At 41.5% G+C, this 19,408-nt stretch overlaps 1 protein-coding gene across 8 annotated transcripts in view; it reads left to right on the top strand.

Moving 5' to 3' along the window:
* Positions 1 to 19,408, top strand: part of phf14 (PHD finger protein 14) — a 112,591-nt gene that overhangs the window by 28,559 nt on the left and 64,624 nt on the right. For all 8 annotated transcript variants that reach the window (XM_084378999.1, XM_084378998.1, XM_084378997.1 and 5 more), the window contains exons 8-11: positions 7,869 to 8,015; positions 8,349 to 8,619; positions 11,685 to 11,791; positions 14,611 to 14,706. In XM_084378999.1, coding sequence (XP_084235125.1) covers positions 7,869 to 8,015; positions 8,349 to 8,619; positions 11,685 to 11,791; positions 14,611 to 14,706 — 621 coding nt within the window. The remainder of the gene's footprint in view (positions 1 to 7,868; positions 8,016 to 8,348; positions 8,620 to 11,684; positions 11,792 to 14,610; positions 14,707 to 19,408) is intronic.

Here is a 19,408-nt window from a genome sequence, read left to right as displayed (position 1 = left end):
ACCTGGCGGACGATGGTTAAGAAAATGGAGGACCAAAATAAAGAAATAAAAGAACTGATGAAATGTGTCAAGGAAAATCAAACTAAAGACCAATACCAAGCCTTTGTTGACCAAAATAATGTCCAATTTTCTCAACTTAAAGTAGCAGTTTCATCCACCACCGACAGGATGGAAACGGAGCTGGATCAAATAATGAAAGTAGTTAAAACAGTGACTTCAGAGGAAATAAAAAAACTCTGAAAGCTCTCTCATCTGAGAATTGTTTCATGATAGAACAACTTCAAGTGGAACTGCAACAAGAGGTGTGTGCCTTACATAAACATCTCCTAGACAGTAATGGCAACTTATGCAAAGTGGTTGACTACTGTGTGACCCAGATCCACGAGCTATCCAAAAAAAGTTGAGAAAATGGAAAACAATATAAAGGAACAAAGGGATGATGGGGAAGAAAAAATAGTCGCTTTGGGAAGGAAAAATAAGTCTGAACCTTGTTTTTAATCTTTAAATTCAGCTTCACACCCAAGGGAGTCACATCCAGCCCCTCCTGCGTTGTAAAGGGTGATCATATCAAACTGATATTCCCAACTTTGGGAAACCTGATGATGATCGAGATCCCCTGAATTATCTATTTAAATGTAGGGATTTTCTGGCCCTACAACCATTAGCTGATCCTGATCTTCTGGCAACTTTCAGAACAGTACTTCATGGTACATCCTGGGGCTGGTGGGACATAGCCAAATCCAGTGTGTCCACATGGAAAGAGTTTGAATCTGCTTTTCAGGCAGCATTTCTTGCTGAGGACTACGAAGATGAGTTGGCGGAACGAGTGAGAAATAGGAGACAAGGAAAGGAAGAATAAGAGATTTTGCTTTCTCCTATAGAGCCCTGTGTAATAAATGGAATTCTTCTCTCCCTGAGTCTACAATTGTCAAGATGATTTTCAAGAATATCAACCCACATCTGGCAAGCCAACTCAGGGGTAGAGTTAATAGTGTGGACCAGTTGGTACGCTTGGGTCATCAACTGGAAAAAGATTTTGAACAATGTCAGAAGTGTTAATGCTCCAAGAAATCAGAAAAATGTCTCCAATAGATTAGCTGAAAACCCTGTGCTGTGCTGGAGATGTAATGGTCAGTGTCCCAATTATAAGATAACCCCCATCCAACCCCCAAAGTGCTCAGCAGAGCAGAAACCTCTCTCATCCAGGTAAAATGACTGTTTTCTCTCGCCACAGCTCTGTGTCAACTCTAACATCTAATCAGGAGAGAAAGCCCCTATCCCTGTTCCAAGTAACCAAACCCAGTTTACTGGTCAGTTGCCTAAACCAGAACAACTAATGGTCCCCATTACTATAGGAACATGGCGGGGAAAAGCTATAGTGGATACCGGAGCTAGCTTTACTCTCATATATGAATACCTCTGGAAGGAACTTGGAGGGTCCAGGGCCAACCTTAAGCCTTGGCTACGAGGTCCACTGTATTTGGCTAATGGTGAGGAAGCAACGCCACTTAGGTGGAAAGACTTGGAAATTGACATTCAACGGAGTATGGTTAGCCTACCAGCAGCCGTGCTGTCTTCTAAAGCCCTGGCTTATGGTTTTGTCCTTGGACTGGACTACATATTCCTCAGCACCATGCAGATTAATGTGACAGAGTGTACAGTTTCAAGTCAAATCCCACAGTTGTCTATCCATTTCAGCCAGGCAGTGCCAGTATACCTGAAACGGTCCACCATCTTCAGAGGCAAAATCAAGTTAGCAAAAAGGCCCCAAACCAAAATGCTTGTCAAGTGTCTTAATAAGCTCCATTCCACCTCCAGCACTCTGTTTGGAACCTGTCCGCATGGATGTTACAGACTATATCCATCTTGCTGTTACCAATGCCCATTTAATGGATCAAGACCAGCAATGGCTACGAGAGTTACTCGAGTCTAATCCAGAAGTCTGTACACACAAACCAGGAGGAACTGAGGTTTTGCAACACCAAATACATACTACTAGTGCAGTACCCATCAAACAAAAGCCTTATCGTATGTCACCTACAAAACAAGTCATTGTTAAGGAACAGTTGCAGGAGATGTTGACAGCTGGTATAGTAGAGCCATCACATTCAGGATGGGCATCCCCTGTTGTTCTGCCACCAAAGAAAGATGGGGGACACAGATTTTGTGTTGATTTTTCCGAAAAGTCAATGCCATCACTGAAACTGATGCATATCCCCTTCCAAATATAAATGAAATACCTTGAATCCCTCTCAGGCGCTGCTATCTTCTCTATGATAGACCTGAATAGTGGGTACTGGCAAGTACCTATGGAACGCAGATGCAAAGAGAAGACAGCTTTCATTACACCATTTGGACTCTATCATTTCAATGTTATGCCTTTTGGGCTGAAAAATGCTCCCGCGACCCTTTCAAAGGTTAATGGAAACTGTCTTGGGAGATCTGAGGGGACAAGTTTGTCTGGTCTACTTGGATGACATCATTATCTATTCATCCAAGGTTTGGGATAAACTCCATGAAGCGAGACTGACCATCAACCTAAAGAAGTCCCGATTCTGTCTACAGGAAATAAAACTCCTGGGCTATTTCAGCTGATCCTGACAAAGTCAATGCCATCCAGTCATATCCAGTACCAACTAATCTAAAAGAAGTTCAGCGGTTTCTTCGGCTTGCTGGATGGTACCACAGATTTGTGCCAGACCTTTCAAAAACAGCTGAACCATTAAATGCCCTGAAGAAGAAAGGAAAAAAAATCATCTTGAGTCCAGAGTGCCAAAATGCTTTTGACCAGTTGAAAACAAACCTGCTTCTTCCTCCCATTCTGGGTCATTCCAATCTCAATTTACCATTCGCTGTCTATACAGATGCAAGTGACACGGGGCTAGGAGCTGTTCTAACACAGAAAAAGGATGGCAATGCGGAGGAAGTACTTGCCTGTGCCAGTCGAACCCTGATTCAAGCTGAACGAAACTATCTGCCACAGAAAAAGAATGTCTTGCCATGGTTTGGGCTAGGGGTGTCAACATCTACACGTGTAAACGGGTACACGGATAATAAATCATAACCGTTTAGAAAAATCAATAACCGTTTACACGTCATTTTTCCTCCTCCTCGTTTATTTCTCACCAATATATAGGCCTATAGTATTTTTAGGGATGATAATGTTGCCTGAAAGCTTCAGATAATAACATTAACTAACTATACAATTAAATGTTCCCACTAGTGCAGTTATCCGCATATATAATAGATGCATGGGGCACAATGTTACGTTGATATATAAAAAAAACCCGCGGCCACAGCCATTTGTGTTTTTCAGACCAGCGAGACAACTTGAAGGCAAGACAGCTGCTGTGTAGAATAGGCTGCGGAGGACTTGAGAAGAGCTCATCATCTTCATCTTCTCCATGCGCAAATGTCGTCCTGCTGAAAACAAAAACTGTTAATGGCTTATTATTTTAGCCTTTATTGTTACTTGTTGTTGTACATTATATTGTTGGTTCGTGTTCTGTGTCGGCTTTTTACGGCCTGATCACATATCCTAGCGTCTAAAGAGGAGGAAAAAACATTTTTTTTCCGACAGTTTAAGTGAATAATTGTGAGATTCCCCCTCTACTTTTTTAGCTTTGTGGATATAAAGGTGAAGTGTTTTCCTCTCACTTCAGCATACTTTGGCTTCTTTTTTAGTTTCTTTTTATCGCAAATTCCAGATTACTTTTACTATGAGACGTATATTAAAATTCAGAAGCAGCTCCCATTGCGAGAGAGGGATGCAGTTTGAACTATAAGTTTAAAAACAAATTGTACAACTGTGAGAAATAATTAAAACAATGATTAAAAAAGAAGGTTAAACCTTTTTCAGATTTCACACATTTTCTCGTCCGTCAAAATGATAGATGATTTTATTTTCAACTCATTTTACTTCCTGTCATAAGTAGGCCAAAGTCTTAAAATGTTAAATGAAGCTCTGTGATTTATCTGTTATGTTGGCTTTAATTTAGTACCTATTTGAAATAGGTCTACAAGAATAACCTTGAATAAATGTTTTTGTCTGATAACTACTGGAATGGCTTTGATTTAATGGGATTAGGAGGCGGTTGAATGGAGACAGAACCCTCTAGTGGTTATGTAGCGCAACTGCGATAGAAAAAGATCATAAATCATAAGCCCCGTGTACATGTGTAGAAAAAATTGTAAACGTTGACACCCCTAGTTTGGGCTTTCGTTCTTTTATGGCTTTTGTTTCTGCAATGGGTTATGAGCTCCACAAAAACCACCAGCCGCCTTATCAGATGGGCTCTGCGACTGCAGAAATATGACTTCATGGTGGAGTATCAGAAAGGAAAATGAAATGCTGTACCTGATGCTCTCTCCAGGATACCTACAGGTGGTGAATGTAATTTCTATTCCAGTAAAAAGGATGTGGATGCTCTTCCAATGACACTCCAGTTGGTCTGGGAAGAACAACACAAAGACCCCAAATTCAAGAGAATCTTTAAAACTCCAATTATGTCACTTTGGAGGACAAATTGTATCTCAAAAAACAAATGACAATCAATGTCACTACCGACTCTACATTCCAGAGAGCTTGGTTCATCCAATGCTAAGAGCTCACCATAATAGTCCCTTAAGTGGTCATTTGGGAATCTTCAAAACGTACAAAAGACTTCAAGAAGTAGCTGTTTGGCCTGGGATATGGAGAGACGTTAAACAGTTTGTGAAGTGCTGTTTGAAATGTCAAACTCTGAAAGCAGATTACCGAAAACCTGCTGGGAAACTCCAGAAAACCAAAGTTGTAAAACCAAACTCAATGTTGGGTGGGGACGTAATGGGTGCTTTACCTCGGAGCCCTGAAAGGAACGAGTATCTCTTGGTCTTTGTGGATTACTTCACTCGATGGGTTGACTTTTCCCTATGCACGTTGCCAATGCTCAGATCATCGCTCGTATCCTCAGAAAATACATTTTCACAAGATGGGGTGTTCCAGATTTCATCCTGTCTGAGAGAGGATCACAGTTTGTTTCCTCTGTTTTCAAAGAGATCTGTGAGCAATGGACAGTAACACCTAAGGTTACCACTGCCTATCATCCCCAGACCAATATGACCGAGCAAATTAATCGGACATTGAAATGCACGATCGCTTCATATGTGGAAGATAACCATAAAAATTGGGAAAAGTATATACCAGAATTCCGCCAGCTGAGTTGCAACTGGGAAGGAAGTTGAAAAGCCCAATGGATAAGCTTCTACAAAGTGGTGCCGACTCCCCTCCTTATGATGTTGTTCATCAGTTGAAGCAGCTCCAATGCCAGGGCCAAGGGAAGCACATAAACGTCAGTTGAGGAACTACAATAAAAACCGACGAGATGTTGGTTTCAAAACTAAGGATAGAGTGAGGGTCAGACACTTTCCACAGTCCAGTGCAAAGGACAAATTCATGGCCAAGTTGGCTCCAAAGTGGAAAGAACCATACCGAGTAGTTACTCAGCTAGGACCCCTTAATTACCAGGTCGTAATGGAAGAGACTGGTGAGGATGTCAGAATGGTATATGTGTGCAACCTTAAACCATGTTATCCCAGTGCTGAAGAATGGGAGAGCCAGGAGAAACAAAGGATGCTGGACCTTCTTCAAGACACTTCTGAGGATGAGGAGTTTCTAGGTTTCTCTGACTGAAAAAAAAAAAAAATCAATGGGAGAAGAGTGTAGCAGACTGAACTGCTCCTTTCCTCTCCCTCACAGCAGAGATTGCTGTGAGGGAGAGGAGGGGCTGTGAAGGTGTGGCAAAAGTAATATAATGAGTGCACACCTGTGGGTGAGAGGACAACAGGAGAGTGTGTGTGTGTGTGTGTGTGTGTGTGTGTGTGTGTGTGTGTGTGTGTGTGTGTGTGTGTGTGTGTGTGTGTGTGTGTGTGTGTGTGTGTGTGTGTGTGTGAGGAAAAGCAGAGACTGGGAGTAGAAGCAGGAAAGGAAGGGGTGTGTGTGTGTGTGTGTGTGTGTGTGTGTGTGTGTGTGTGTGTGTGTGTGTGTGAGAAATGTGACTTTACAGAGACTTACAGTTGTTATTGTTAATGTTCTCACTTGCTCTGTGTGCGTACTGTATGTGTGTGAGGGGTTGCCCCTGCATTATAGTTTTGTGAAAGAGTTTAATATGGCGTGATATTTGTGCCACATTTGTGAAGGAACAATGGGAGATTTTGAGCACAGAAAAATATATTTTGCAAGCACATAAATTATATTTTGAAGAGAAAATATGCGCAAGCACAAAAAATATATTTTTGTTTGCTTAAATGAAATTATGTTTTGCTCGTGAATATTTTCTCTCCAACATATAATTTATGTGCTTGCAAGATATATTTTTCGGTGCTCAAAATCTCCCGTTTCTCCTTCACGAATGTGGCACAAATATCACGCCATAGTTTAAGAGCCAGTTCTAGTGCTACTCCTTTGCACAGTGTGATTGTGGCTGACAAGTCAACAATAAATAATATTCCTATCGGGAATAACTTTGACTACTGTTTGAACTACATTTAGCTAAATAGGGTTGCCCAATTCTACTACTGTATTTTTACATGGGTCATATTCTTGGTACTTGGAGAGCCGGATATTTTCTGAGGTGGTACATGATGTAAAAAGTTTGAGAATCATTGGGTTAGACCATTCACACTGGATGTATGGACACTTCTCAAGCGCATTTCAAGCGTGGCTGCTCACATGATCTAGAGATCCGGAGTCTCGCCTATTTCTGCCGTGACACGCACATGGTTCTCAGCAAAAATCAACCTGAAAACGACCTGTAGACATATGGACATCATACCAGCGTTTAACTACAATTTTAATGTCTGTATGTGTAGACTATGTCACAGAAAGAACACACACAGCAGTTGAGGGGCAGTTTCTTTCCTGTGCACACTCTTTCTTTCACTTTCACTCTCCCTCGCTCCCTCTCGTTCCCCCTCTGGCTTTCTCGGCAAAGGCAAACTCCATGTAAAACAGATAGGGCAGGCAGAAGCAGCGCTGCAGCAGCAACGCAGCCTATGTGAACACAAACACACAAGTGAGCAGCAGCAGCTCGGCAACACAGCCGCCATGCACTACACAGGCATCCAGTGTGTCCAGCCTGTTACACCTGAGAAAGTCCAAAACACAGAAGTTCAACTTCCTTCAAATTCGTGCTGTGCCTGCAGCAGGATATACTTGATCAGATGGATAAAAGTACTTTTTATGTTGTTATTTTATGATATTTCTTTTAGCTTCACCCTTTTAGTGCTGTGTGTGTTCACATAGGCCATTGGCTTGCTGTGTAAAGTCCAACCTAACCTTGAAAGTTTTCAATGTATTCCTCTTTAATTTGTCATTGAACTATATAACATTTGTACCACATTTGTACCACATAACCACATTTGTAAATAGTGTAGTTCATATGTCATTATACATTTTATAATAAGTATATACAATATTTGCCCCTCAGCTTTACAGTTTTACTAGTGATATCTATTTTGAGACAGTATTTTTAACAAGAACAGGAGTATTAATAATCACTGTCGATGCTGCAAGGCAGGATGCACCATACATCCTCTACTTCTTCACAATATAAACATTCTATCGACTGCAAACCTCTGAATTCAGTCAATCACACGAAAAAGCTTCTATCAATAAGTCAAAGTCCTGATGGCATCTATCTCAACAAGTTAGGCTCAAATGGTTTCTAGAAGGCCAGCAGCTCGACTAACTTTCTGCTTTTTTTATTTTACTTTATGTGGCAGAGTGAGGAGTGGAGGGGACAAGGTTGTCAAATGTTAATGTAGTCAATGTTGTAAGCGATAATGTTCCCTTTCTTTACCAATGGTGATGTATGTTTTTATGTTCTCAGGATATTGCTGATCCATTTTTTGCGTACTGCAAACAGCATGCAGACCGCTTTGACAGGAAGTGGAAAAGGAAGAATTATCTGGCCTTACAGTCTTACTGTAAGGTCTCTCTGCAGGAGAGAGAGAAACAGCTTACTCCTGAAGCTCAGGTAAGATTCCTTCATTCATGTCAGCTGCAGCAACCAAATGTCAGAACAACATGGGCATGTGTTTTTGTACTTCTATTCAAATAAGCCCATATGACTTTAAAAGGAGAAGATGATTAAAAATTATTATTAATTATTTTACATGTTTAATTTGATTTATTTGAATCTCTTTTAGCTCATTGGCTAATTTTTCCAAGAGTAAATGTTGCCTTTTTTATTATTGATTTAACGTGGGGAAAACATCACAAATCATGTGTAGACACTGGCAACTCAGTGATGCTTTATTACCTTTAGACTGTGGGATTATGTGAACGTGTGTGTGTGTCCCATCTGCAGGCCCGAATCACTACCCGCCTGCAGCAGTACAGGGCGAAAGCAGAGCTTTCCAGGAACACTCGGCCTCAAGCGTGGGTGCCCCGGGAGAAGCTGCCGCGACCTCTGACCTCTAGTGCCTCAGCCATCAGGAAGCTGATGAGGAAGGCAGAGCTGATGGGCATCAGCACAGACATTTTCCCTGTGGACACATCTGATGCCAACGCCAGCATGGACGGACGCAGGAAACACAAGCAGCCCGCCCTCACAGCAGACTTCGTCAACTACTACCTGGGTGAGGAAAGTGATATTCAGCTGGCTTAAGCATGCTTTTTTCTTCCAGATAGCAGAACTATATACTCTACAACTTGCAACTATGTATTTCCAGATACAACTGATCTGATCTCAATTTTGCAATAAGCTGAAAACCATTACCCATTTTGCTGCCATTCCTGTGTTATTCTTTATTCTGTGGAAGATGGAGACACCTCCATGTCTGAATCTATGGGGAAGTTTGTTTGAAAGGCACATACAAACAATATGTATTAAGAGCTGAAGAAAATAGAGCTCACCACGGGTAAGTGGTGTAAAAGAAAAAAATTGCATGAAAATCCATGTGCACAGATGAGGAAATAGGTGAATGGATAGTTAAGAAGTAATGTAATGCAGTATTCAATATTCGGTTCAACAGAAGTTGGCTGAAAATCCATTGACAAGGGGCCGACTGGTGCCAATCATATGGGTAACACTGCAACAACTAGGTCCACAGATACTCACCAATGGCCCCGACACTGGCCAACGACCAACTGTTGGCCTGGTGTGTCAGGTCCCTTAGAGTTGCATTGTGGTTAATGTAGCTGCCTGTTTTTGACAAGGAGGAATTGTTCTGTTAAATGTCAAGGATACAGGAGACACATTTTAGAATTAGTATTAGTATGATTGTTTTTTTCCCCCACAAATTATTAATCCATACTCCCAGTAGGTGTATGTGGGTTTTAATAATGCATTACAGGTTAGATGTTGTTGAAGGTTCTCAGCCATCGGAGAGCTTTCTTCAGTTCTAACTAACTGGAGATCCTGCAACTCCCCTCCAGTTAGTTAAAACTGAAGAAGCCTCTTGGATGAGAGGTGAAACGTCTTTAAGCAACTGAAAGAAGTCCAGTTTTCTACAATAAATCACTTAGAATTACATGTTAGATGGTTTCCCACATTGTTTTATAATGGAAGAACCCTGCCTTGCCTTAAAGAGCGTGCACTAACATTAGAGGAAATAATTTCACGTGCATGAAATACAATATGAGGCTTATTAAAGAGCCTCTCACCTCCACTAACCAATTCCTCTGGGAGAAGCCTGCATTACCTTAGCACTTTTCTTTGGAAACAAAGGCAGATCTTTCCTTAAACGGTGAAGCATGTGTCCAGATGCTATTTTCATGCAGCTTTAGCAAACAATGCACATGAAATATTTCTGTAATGTAGTCAGAAAGCAGCACTGACACTAGCCGCAGGGCTGCCTGAGGAAGAACACTGAGCTTAAAACTTGATGCTTATCTATATGTTTGCAACACCTACTCCTATGGGTGTATTCTACTTCATGCACTCTCATTAAATATATACACTGCTCAAAAAAATTAAGGGGACATTAATCATTTTCACAGGTAACACTAAGTCAGTTAAACTTCAGGGATATCAATTTGTCCATTTAGGAAAAACAACTGATTGTGAACAGCTGCAATGAAGAGGCAAAAGCAAGACAACCCCCAAAAAGGGAATGGTTTTGCATGTAGTGGCCACAGACAATTGCTCTCTCCTTATCCTTCCTGACTGATTCCTCTCTAGTTTTGTGTTCTGCTAGTGTCACTACTGGTAGCATGAGGCGGTCCCTGCAGCCCAGTCAGGTTGTGCCGGTAGTCCAGCTCCTCCAGGATGGCACATCCATATGTGTGGTTGAAAAAAAGGTTTGCTGTGTCTCCCAGCACAGTCTCAAGAGCATGAAGTAGATACCAGGAGACTGGCCGTTACACGAGGAGAGCTAGACAGGGCTGTAGAAGGACATCAACCCAGCAGCAGGACTGGTAACTGATCATTTGTGCAGGGAGGAACAGGAAGAGCACTGCCAGAGCTTTACAAAATGACCTCCAGCAGGCTACTGGTGTGCATGTTTCTGACCAAACTGTCAGAAACAGACTGCATGAGGGTGGCATGAGGGACCGATGTCCTCTAGTGGGACCTGTGCTCACAGCCCAGCACCATGCACCTCGATTTGCATTGATGAGAGAACATCCAGATTTGGCTGGTCCACCATTGGTGCCCCGTTTTCTTCACAGATGACAGCAGGTTCACACTGAGCACATGTGACAGGCGCTAAAGAGTCTGGAGAAACCGCGGTGAACGTTATGCTCCCTGTAACATCATCCAGCATGACCAGTTAGGTGGTGGGTCAGATGGTCTGAGGAGGCATATCCTTGAAGGGTCGTACAGACCTCCCTGTCATAGCCAACGGTACCCTGACTGCTGTTAGGTACCGGGATGAAATCCTCAGAGCGACTGTCAGACCTTACGCTGGTGCAGTGGGCCCTGGGTTCCTCCTGGTGCAGGACAATGCCCGGCCTCATTTGTTCAGTGTGTAGGCAGTTCCTGGATGATGAAGGCATTGATGCCATTGACTGGCCCTCTCGTTCCTAAATCCTATTGAGCACCTATGGAACATTATGTATTGGTACATCCGACGCCGCAAAGCACTGCCACAGACTGTACAGGAGCTCACTGATGCCCTGATCCAGGTCTGGGAGGAGATCCCCAGGACACCATCCTCCATGGTAAAATTCACGCAAGTTGGATCAGTCTGTGATTTCAATGTTTTACTTTGACTTGCGATGTCATTTTGAATCCAGCCCTCAGTGGGTTGATGATTTTGGTTTCCATTCACCGTTGTTACATCATTTGGTTCTCAACAAATTATACAATGTACATCAGTAAATATTTTCAACTTGAAGAATTTGTTCAAGATCTGATGTGTGATTCAAAAGCTCACTTAACTTTTCTGAGCAATGTATATGCTTCCGATCTCTATTTACATTTTAACCAAGTTAAAATAGTTTAAGCATTAATCTCCCCATACTCTATATCTCTAACTGTTATACAAGGTGGTTAAGTTATTGTGTCTAATACTGTGTAAAGACATGTTCTCCCCAAATAAATGATTGTGATACCAGATGTGTAAGACACCATGCCAGTCACCTTGAGAGCATACTAGGCCTGCAGCAGAGGGCCTATCTGCCATCAGTACACTCTCTCATGTGCTTTTTCCTGTATATAGATTGTGATCTTGCTATTGATTTTTGTCCCATTGATATTCAGAGCGGAACATGCGAATGATCCAGATCCAGGACAACATCTCTGAGCAGAAGAACTTGAAAGACAAGCTGGAGAGCGAGCAAGAAAAACTGCATGTGGAGTACAACAAGGTGAGCAGCATAATCCAAACCCACAGAAAAAAGGGTTGTTTCTGACTAACTGGAATGGAGTTGCAGGTAGTGGGAGCGCAAACGTTTTGATAACAAAAATATCTTTATTATTTTAAGTGTTAACTGAACATTCACAAGGTAAATAAAAATGTATGATCCACACACAGACGTGTATTAAAATACATTAGAGTGAATGTCAAACTGTCCTTATTGAACCAAAGGTGAATTGAGCCTTGCCCTACGCGCACTACCTGTCCTTTCTGTAACACTGGGGCAGCAGCAGTGATGCCTTATGGTAGACAGGCACCCTTACAAAAGGAAACCCACACTCAAAATGTTGGAACATAAGTGTATCAGTGGCAGTGCACAACACCTAACCTCTCTGTGACACTGCACAGTTTTGTCTTTGGTCATCATTCCTTGTTAATGGCAGAGTGAACGGTGTGACGCGGCTTGCTGTCCCCTGCACTGCTGCAGGTGCTTGCGATGTACCGGTGCTGGCTGAGGCTGACACTCTTGGCTCGGAGACCGCAACATCAAACGCGATACAATTGTTCACATCGATGCCTTGCTGCCTTAAATGTTTGTCAGATTTGAAGTGCAACCTGAATTGTCATGTTTTTCTTTTACAAAGTGAAGCCACACTTTTAACTGTTTTCTGCGGTCCCTCTTCTGCACTGGTGACTGCTGCTGTGACATGCTGGTCATGCACGCTAGCTCTCCAGCTCACTGTTGTGTTGATGAGTGACGTAACAGGTCGTGACTCCTGGCAAATAAAAAAAACCATAGAAGGCAGCCAGACGAGCAATGGCCTCGCAAAAATACATAGCCTTTGTTTGCACTAATTCATTTTTATGTCACGTTTAGAAATCGAAAAGCAGAACCGACATTTTTTTTTTTTCACGGGTACCCAGTACTTGCCATTAAGTACTCGGCTCTAACTTGAAACCGAGTTTCGGTTCCCAACCGTAGTTGCATGTTTTTAAACCCTGTGTGGGTGTGTCCTTACAGAGTAGTTAAGGTCATGTGTGAGTCGTTGACCCAACCAGCCTTCATGTGGGTTGCTAGGGCTAGGTGAGCCCAGGTGTAAATGGTTGTTAAGCTGTCTGGGGCGAGAACTCAGTACTGCATTGTAGGTGGGTGAGAGGTAATGTCTTTGGCCACCTCCTCTGTTCAAAGATGGTTGTTTCAGTTTGACATAGATGGATTCCTTTACTCCTCTTTCAGACCATCTGTCTTCTCTGGCCAAGGTGTTTACATTGTTGTCCTCAAAGGAATGATTTTTCTCCTTTAAATGTAAGTGGACAGCAGAGTCTTCATCTGAGGCTAATTAGTACCAAAAGGAAACAGGCAGCAAACACAACTTAATGCACAGGAACACTAAATCCAACTTAAAATCTGGTATAATATATATAAATATTAGGCAAATTATTTTCATCGTTGATTAATCTGTTGATTATTTTTTGATTAACTCATTAGTGGTTTGGTTTGTAAAATGTCAGAAAATGGTTTAAAAAAAAAGTGGATCAGTGTTTTCCCAGGATGATGTCCTCAAATGTCTTATTTTGTCCACAACCCAAAGATATTCAGTGTACTGGCATAGAAGAGGAAACCAGAAAATATTCGCAATTATGAAGCTGAAAATTATTCAAATATAGTAAATATATCTGAGTCTCCTGAAGTGTATTATTATGTGTAGTTTTGCTGACCTTTGCACCATGCTCTGGTGGTGTCTGCAGTGGTGCTGTGTGTTAAGTTAAAAGTGCAAGATGAAGGCAAATAATGTAGTGAGAGAATGTGTTTTCAGATGAAAGTAAATCAATGTATGAATTTCAAGTGGTATTTGGTATTGTCTTACTTTGTTTTATTACCTAGGTGGCCATCCTACCTCAGTTTCTTATGGCCAGTGTTCAGCCTGGCGCGTACAACTATGTCATCACAATAGATAAGGCCTCACTTTGCTATGTGATAAAAACTGAAACCTGTGCATGGTTTTCTCCCTTCTCTCCTCAAACGTGACCTCTGTGAAGAGGCTGCCGCTCTATTTGTCACCATGAGGAAGAGAACACAACGGCAGAGCAAAAGTCACAAGAGTTAATGTTGCGTTCAGTACTGTGCCGTGCATGTTAAGCATTATTAATGGAGTGTGTGTTGCTAATTGCACTGCATGAGTTCCTCTTACATGGCTTTGGCCTTGTAGAAAATGGCAGTGGATGAATGCCATTACAAGTCCTTCTTTGACGGATAAGTAGTAGTCATGACACAAGACTCAACTCTTGCAAATCGTAATCATCAAAATAATCAAAGTGTTAATATGAAACGGTTACATTGACTGCAGAATTAAACGCTCACCTGCAGCTGTGCAAAATATATCATTTAAATGGCTGGGTTATCATCAGTGATGTTTTACTTCTGCGATGTTTTTAAATTCTGACCTAGAGCTGCATTGATTAATCGATGAGTTGGCGACCATTCAATCATTTGCCAACTATTTTGATAACAAATCGGTTTGAGTATTCATTTTGAGGAAAAACTTCAGCTTATCAATTTTTTCTGGTTTCTTTCTGAATATTTTTGTGTTGTGGACAAAACAAGGCATTTGAGAACCCTAGGCTTTGGGGAACACTGATCAATATTTTTCACCATTTTCTAACATTTTATAGAACAACCAAACAACTAATTGATTAATCAAGAAAATAATATACAGATACAGTATACAGACAATGAAAATAGTCGTCAGTTGCAGTATATCTGTGTCTGCTAACAGGGGCAGAACATGTTGTGTCCTTTCCTCATATTGTCTCTTTCCCGTTTCGCAGCTCTGTGAATCTCTGGAGGAGCTGCTGAATGTCAATGGAGAGCTGCGAAGTGAAGGCCAGGCCATGTGGACGCTGCTGGGGGGCATCCTCGGCCAGGTACTAGCACCATTGCTACCTTTTCACACACCGTCTCCCCCTTCTTCTCTCCCTCAACCATCCTGCTTTCCACATACAGATTAGTTGTTAAGAAAGTCTGTGTAAGACTCCTGTTGATCGATTTCCCTTTTTAGCGTAGCAGTAATTTGTGAAGGAGAGTTATCCGGATTGTGAGTAGCAGCTCATATGGCCAACAGGGGGTGATACTGCAGTCTGTAATAACCCTGCTGTTTATAAAAATCCTTTCATTTTGCACTAACTGATTGACCTGTCATTTGCCATGAAGTCAGACCTGACCATGGGGAAGTAAAAGCTGTCTCCCACTTCTCGTTCCTATGACAACCAATTGCCAAAATGTGCCACTATGGTTGATGGGTTATTACCGTATGTCAACTGCAGTATACAGAAATAGACTGAGATCAGTAGTTTTATTGTTGCAGCAAGCTAAAACTTGAAATAACACACAAAGTAAGTAGCTGAGGTTACATGGACGATATTTCTTCAAACTGACTGAAATCATTTTGATTAAAGATTCCAACTTAACTGTTTACATAGACTGTAGTATCTAGGTAAGTAAAATAATCTGATTACGTTAATGTTTACATGCCCCAAAGCATTTGATTAGAGTATAACATTTTTGACATGTGCAAAGTGGCTCTGCCCACTGTGAAGTGTCTAATCTGTCTGAAAGTCTTTTAACATCTTTATTGACAAAAGTAATACAATTTTCAAGATGGATTCATATCTTGTCCTGGGAACAATGTTATTGTTTCTGGTTCAGTGGATTCAAGCCTCTTTCATCTTTTCAAACTTGTTTGAACAACTCGATGTTTCAAGCCTTTGGACCATTGCGGTGGTCAACAAGTCTTAAATGTGTAAGATCTCGAATGTCACTCAAGGTTACCCCCACATACGCGAAAATGTGCAGAAAGAATATATTTATTCCAACCACAGATAAACAATCGCATTAAGCTTTTACATGGTTATTACTCATATTTTCTTATTGAACAGATGATCAGTTAAGGAGTATCTGGTCCGGGAGCTTAGCCGGTCCTGAAGGTTGGCCTAGATTATTTGTTAATGTGAGGAGTGTACAGATCCAGTCTTGAACCTCCCAAACTGCTCCAAGACTGATCTGGGCAAACCCAATAAATATCAAACATGTTTTAATATTTAGGATTTAAAATCTGGACGACCAGGATTCTCATTATGTATGTGCTTTCACAATAGCCAATGAGAGAGATATCTAGGACGAGCTCATGGTGTTGCCAAGCAACAATGAGCATTTTAGTCCTTGAGGCTAAGGTGAGATAAGATATGCCTTTATTGATCCTCTTTAGGAGAAATTCAGTGGCGATAGTTAGTAGAGGTATCACGATCTTGATTGTAAGTTGGATATTGATCGAAATGATGTCATGATCTCGACTGTCGAAATCCAAGGTGGAATGGAGGATTTAGCCACGCCCCCCAGGGGTCACTTCTGGCAGGCGCATAGACATACTGTATATACGTGGACGCCGCATTGACTGTGTTAGCCTGTTGCCGCAGTACGTTAGCGCATCCGCGATATTGGATATGGCAGGTCTGCCCTGTAAACAAATATATATATATATATATATATGAGTGTTATCCATGAAAAGCAGCAACCGACCTGTCAGGAAAGACTGCAGCAGCCAAAGACTTAAGTGTATTTGTTGGGGACACAACAGGTCACAATCCCAGTTATTAGCACCGCCACTAAGTACCGGAGGAGAAGCCATCAAATGCAATGCTTCCAAGCAGTCCAATCACATCCCCTGCGGCCGGCGTCACTGCGACGTGCAATTACATTTTTGGGGGGGGGGGGGGGGGGGGTTTGCGTGTCAGGCTACGCCGTGGGTATGGCGTCGATTCAACAATTAACCACATCGCATTCTTGGTTTGACAAAGAACGTTAGTTGTTAGAAACTCTGGCTAGAGCAGGGCTTAAGTCTTCTTCCTCCATCATGTTTACTAAGCTGCTGGTCAATTGGTGTCACAGAGTGCAATTAATCTGCAGGGTTTTTTAAAACCAAGCAGATTAATCACGTTACTTTTTCTATAATTAATTAATCGAAATTATTGTGTTATATTGACAGCCCTAGTTTTATGTATATAAGTAGCAGCTAAATCCATAAAAAGGCTTATTAAAAATATGGCCCTTGCGAGAATGAGCTGTGTAGATAAATGGTCAGATGATATTAATGTGGTGGCGAGGCAGCAGAATGGACAGGGATTAGAAAGAAAACTGGCAGTGAGTCTGCAATGACCACCATAAATCACCTAATTATGAACACGAGCGGCTTAAGTAGCAACATCAGTCACAGCACTGCATGCTTTTGTGTCATCTATCTGCCACATTTTCATCTCCTATTTGTCATCCTGCCTGTGCATTTGCAGAAATTATTGATGTCCCCAACTGGGACTCTCATCTCTCTTCCAGTACACAGTCAGTGCTTTTGTTCCTGACGATCCTTGAAGTTTAGCACTCCTGGCAACTTCACAAGAAAACACTCAGAAGACATATTCCACCAGCCTCAATAAAAAGCCATCAGGCTGTAACAGCTATGAGGTGGCAAAACAGTGAGAAGTGCTACAGTGTAGTCCAGTTTAGTGTTGATCAACAGGAAAAATAAATTCCAACTAGACCTGCAACCTGATATTTTGAGGTCCAGTATCTTACAAAATTCAGAACAGAAGGAACTTAATAAAATGTAATAAAACTGAAAGGAATAGATACCAATGTGTGAATGAAGTTGAAGCTGAGTGACATTAATACCTGAGTTTATATTTCAAATTAATAGATCATATAATAACGAAAAAGAATAAAACAACCCCAAACTCAAACAGGATGGCAGGTAACGGTTATTGTTTAGGGTCAATCATTAAACCGTTGAACGGTTAAAGTGTTGAACAATGGTCCAAACCCAAAGATATTCAGTCTATAATGAAGATGGAGATAAGATATATAGAACGACAACAAATTCACACATTTTGAGAAGCTGAAAATATCCTTGATAAATGTCTGAAACAAGACATTGTTGATGAAAATAGTTCACTTTTGTACCCTGCAACTCCCCTCCAGTCAGTTAGAACTGAAGAAGCCTCTTCGATGAGGGGTGAAACATTTTCAACAAACTAAAACACGTCCAGTTGACTGTGATAAGGCACTTAGAATTACCATGACCTGGATGACTGAGAACCTTCATCAACATAGTTGCTTAATTGACTTATTGTTTCAGTCCTCAACTAAACAACAAAGTTTGTTGCCTATGTAGTTGTAAGCCTTAGCCCTTTGAGGTTTTAGTTGTCAAATCTACAGAAGAGGATGATATTTGTTGAAAACTTGAAAGGTTTGACATGTGTACTTAAAGTTCCCTCCAGTTAAAACTGTGTTTTTCTTCTTGTCCCTGCAGCTGAATGTTTTAGCTTCACTGTGTTGAATGATGGATGTGTAACATGTTCTTTATGCTTATTGAATATCTGATATTCAGACGGAGGCCTGCAGGCATGATTTTTTGACATCACAAATAGTACACAAGTGTGATGTGGAAAATTGAAGCCTCCAGTGCGCATACACTGAGAATGTACTTGACAATGAAGTATAGGAGGTATCTTGTGTCCAGCAGTTAAATTATTCATATTCATACATTGGACTGGATTGAAAGAGGAGGAGTAGATGCCCTTCAGAAGTATTTAAATGTGGATATTATACTTTAATTGAGGAAAAAACTATTTGTATGTATGTCATAATGCATGTTGGGAGGGGATCTTTAATAACAAAACAGCAACACCACTGAAAGAAAGGCAAAAAAAACAACAACAAAAGAAAAACAGACTAGGTCAAGACAAAAGACTATCAGTTCAAAATTGACCAAGGTAGTATGAGAAGAAGGAGGAAAAACTTCAGAACTACACCTCCACTTGGTTGTGTACAGACTTTAAGAGTGGCTTCCATTCTTGCTGCTAGCCACATGCATCCTCCGGAGGTAATGGAGAGATTTTAGCATTACACAATCTGATATTAGATCAGAGAGCTTCAGATAGAAGAGGCTTTAGGGCCCAGAGAAGGGGTGGTTTGGTTTTAGAGCTGAAGCACGCAACTTGCACTTGCAGACAAAGCTTTTTATTCATTATTTTACTGTATTGGTGAAAATGCTCTCAGCAACAGTAAGTGCCTGGTTTGCTCTTGCACTGTAATGTTTTGATGAGTTTTCCCTGAGAACAGAACAGCTTGAAGCTTGTCTGTGAACCTGTTTCCACTCCTCCGCTATTTATAATCTCTGCTTTTAAACTTCTTCATCTGTCTGATAAAGCATGTTAACAATGTTGATACTGCTCCATATCAGCAGTAGAGATGCTTCCTTGTGGTGGGACTGCAGTCCAGGTTGAGGAGATAGCCCCAGCAGCCCCTTGTGCTCTGGTCACCCCATCCCTCCATCTATCAGGCCTCCCTGCAGGGACGCTCCCTTGGTGCTGCCGGCGGAGTGAGCGTGCCCAGATTAGAACTTCCTCAGGGAAAACCTTGTCTGTTAAGTGACAGACTTGGTCCCTATGAGATAAGTTTTCTAATTAACCTGTGTGGCAGCAATGCACCTGAGATGCAGGGGCAAATAAACTGGCTGCTGCAGTCTGCTGCTTCTTTTCACCTGCCACGTTCAATAGGTTTCCTTCGTTTCTCCTC

Source organism: Pagrus pagrus (assembly GCF_965226575.1).
Source record: "Pagrus pagrus genome assembly, chromosome: 17".
In the NCBI taxonomy this organism is placed as follows: domain Eukaryota; kingdom Metazoa; phylum Chordata; class Actinopteri; order Spariformes; family Sparidae; genus Pagrus; species Pagrus pagrus.
Note: the sequence above shows the minus strand (reverse complement) of the source record. Positions and strands in the feature narration are given on the sequence as shown.